Source organism: Capsicum annuum, unplaced genomic scaffold (assembly GCF_002878395.1).
Source record: "Capsicum annuum cultivar UCD-10X-F1 unplaced genomic scaffold, UCD10Xv1.1 ctg66432, whole genome shotgun sequence".
Lineage (NCBI taxonomy): Eukaryota > Viridiplantae > Streptophyta > Magnoliopsida > Solanales > Solanaceae > Capsicum > Capsicum annuum.
The window spans coordinates 762-3,542 of NW_025875785.1; the positions used below are offsets into that span (position 1 = coordinate 762).

Consider the following 2,781-nt stretch of genomic DNA (forward strand, 5'->3'; position numbering starts at 1 on the left):
GTAGGGGAGGTTTTACGGAAAAATAGCTTAACGCCAGGATGATAAAAAGCTTAACACCCCTCATTCTTATTCAATATGAAAATGAAAAAAAATGAAAAATCAAATGAAAAATCTAAAGGTCATTTTATTCAAAACCCCAATTGTGACATCCCTTCTCTCCCACTTCACACCTCGGAGCGCACCCTTCTTATAGATATAAATGCACTTTTACATCCTCTTAACCCAAAATGGCTGGGGAGAGGAAAGGTTCTCTTTTTAAGGGTACTCTCGGGAACAGATCCAGTGGAGACGGGGTGGAGCCTGTAGCTCAGAGGATTAGAGCATGTGGCTACAAACCACGATTTCGAGGGTTTGAATCCCTCCTCACCCACAATCAGCCCAAAAGGGAAGTACCTTTTCCTCAGGGGGTAGGAAAATAATGATCGGGATAGCATACCAAAAGCTATGGAACTTAGGTGTGGGTATTTTGTCGAAATGGAATGGCTTTTCTTTTTCTCTTTTTATTTATCGTGAATGGGGGAATCATTACACATAGTATGCCCGATTGGCATATTTTTTTGTTTTACGCCCCGTAACTCTTCCTCATCCAGGCTTGGGCAGAATAGCAGAGGAAGTATTAGTATCATAACAAAAAAGCCTTCCTCGTCATTAATATCTTTGCCCGCGGAAATTGTGACCTCTTGGGAGAATCGATGACTACATTAAAGATGCAGTGCTAGTACATCTGAGACTTCTTAATTAGCTAGTTGTAAATAGACCCGCCCTAAGGCTATGGAACAAAGGATTATCTTGGGCTTAGACCGAGGTATTGATGGTGATTTTCTAATATCGAAGAACAAAATGTGATACGATAAGATAGAATGCAATAGAAACAAAGATAGGGAACGGGTTACCTACTGTTAACTGGCAAAGCAAGCCCCTTTATTCTAAATTCTTTAATTCAGAATCAAGCAAATCTCCCCAAGTAGGATTCGAACCTACGACCAATCGGTTAACAGCCAATCGCTCTACCACTGAGCTACTGAGGAACAACAGGAGATTCAATCTGAGGGAGATTCCCAACCCATAACCAATATGAGCTCGAAGCTTTCTTCGTAACTCCCAAAACTTCTTCGTAGTGGCTCCCTTACATGCCTCATTTCAGAGGGAACCTCAAAGTTGCTCTATTTCATTATATTCCATCCATATCCCAACTCCATTCATTTAATATCCCTTTGGTCTCATTGACATAACAGATGTTATTTCTAGTCTATCTCTTACTATTTCTTTTCTATATATGGAAAGTGAAAAAATCATCATATAATAATCCAGAAATTGCAATAGAAAAAGAAATAAGGGAGGTTTGTGATGATTTTTCAATCTGTTCTACTAGGTAATCTAGTATCCTTATGTATGAAGATAATCAATTCGGTCATTGTAGTCGGACTCTATTATGGATTTCTGACCACATTCTCTATAGGGCCCTCTTATATCTTCCTTCTCCGAGCTCTGGTTATGGAAGAAGAAACCGAGAAGAAGGTATCAGCAACAACTAGTTTTATTATAGGACAGCTCATGATGTTTATATCGATCTATTTTGTGCCACTGCATCTAGCATTGGGTAGACCTCATTCAATAACTGTCCTAGCTCTACCATATCTTTTGTTTCATTTCTTCTGGAACAATCACAAACACTTTTTTGATTATGGATCTACTACAAGAAATTCAATGCGTAACCTCAGCATTCAATGTGTATTCCTAAATAATCTCATTTTTCAATTATTCAACCATTTCATCTCACCAAGTTTAATGTTAGACAGATTAGTCAATATTTATCTCTTTCGATGCAACAACAAAATCTTATTTGTAACAAGTGGTTTTATTGGTTGGTTAATTGGTCACATTTTATTCATGAAATGGCTTGGATTGGTATTAGTCTGGATACGGAAAAATTATTCTATTAGATCGAATAAGTACATTCGATCTAATAAGTACCTTGTGTTAGAATTGAGAAATTCTATGGCTCGGATCTTTAGTATTCTCTTATTTATTACCTGTGCCTACTATTTAGGCAGAATACCCTTGCCCATTCTTACTAAGAAATTAAATGAAGCTAAGAAACATAAAGTGGCCTTAAAAATAGAAGAAATGGAGTAAAGTGAGGAAGAAAGAGATGTAGAAACTACTTTCGAAATGAAGGGGACTAAACAGGAACAAGAGGGATCCACTGAAGAAGATCCTTTTCCTTCTCCTTCCCTTTTTCAAGAGGGATCCACTGAAGAAGATCCTTATCCTTCTCCTTCCCCTTATTCAGAAGAAGGGTTGGATTCGGGCAAAATCGATGAAATGGAAGAAATTCGAGTGAATAGAAAGGACAAAATAAATGATAAATTCCACTCTCACCTGATAGAGAGAGGCTATAAAAATATTAGTACTAGTAATTGTGAAATTTATGATAAAAAAGATTCTTATCTGAATTTGATTCAAAAATCAAAAACTAGAAAAAAGTAAGTAATAAACTAATAAAAAGACGGAAACATAAGCTAAATACAAGAAGAGATAAGAAGAGATGCGTCAGCCCCCTATATATTTGATACCTTCTCCTACAATGAAACTAATAAACCTAACCTCGTTAGTCATCCCATCAATTGCTCGTCGATCAAAAAAATGAGTAAATTCAGCTAAGCCTCTTATCCCACCAACTAAGAATCTTGTATAAAAAGCATCTATGTAAGCACGATTATATGACCAATCATATATGCCATTTATAATTTTGTCCCACTGAATTCTCTTAGGACCCTT

At 36.7% G+C, this 2,781-nt stretch overlaps 1 protein-coding gene and 1 non-coding gene across 2 annotated transcripts; one reads left to right on the forward strand and one right to left on the reverse strand.

Moving 5' to 3' along the window:
* Positions 1-956: 956 nt before the first annotated feature.
* TRNAN-GUU lies at positions 957-1,028 on the reverse strand. Its single transcript has one exon. It is a non-coding gene; the product is annotated as a tRNA-Asn (tRNA).
* A 364-nt stretch (positions 1,029-1,392) lies between these two features.
* LOC124893853 (uncharacterized mitochondrial protein AtMg00370-like) lies at positions 1,393-2,136 on the forward strand. The gene is made up of 4 exons (XM_047404701.1): positions 1,393-1,731; positions 1,854-1,890; positions 1,946-2,014; positions 2,051-2,136. Exons 1-4 carry the CDS (start codon positions 1,393-1,395, stop codon positions 2,134-2,136), a joined length of 531 nt encoding a protein of 176 aa, XP_047260657.1.
* The last annotated feature ends 645 nt before the right edge of the window (positions 2,137-2,781 follow it).

What these genes read in the sequence shown, in the direction of transcription:
- LOC124893853 (XM_047404701.1), top strand. Translation starts at nt 1,393, where the DNA reads ATGAAGATAATCAATTCGGTCATTGTAGTCGGACTCTATTATGGATTT. An exon ending in GTAACCTCAGCATTCAATGT is followed by an intron (nt 1,732 to 1,853) that starts GTATTCCTAAAT and finishes ATTTGTAACAAG; the next exon opens with TGGTTTTATTGGTTGGTTAA. An exon ending in TTCTATGGCTCGGATCTTTA is followed by an intron (nt 2,015 to 2,050) that starts GTATTCTCTTAT and finishes CCTACTATTTAG; the next exon opens with GCAGAATACCCTTGCCCATT.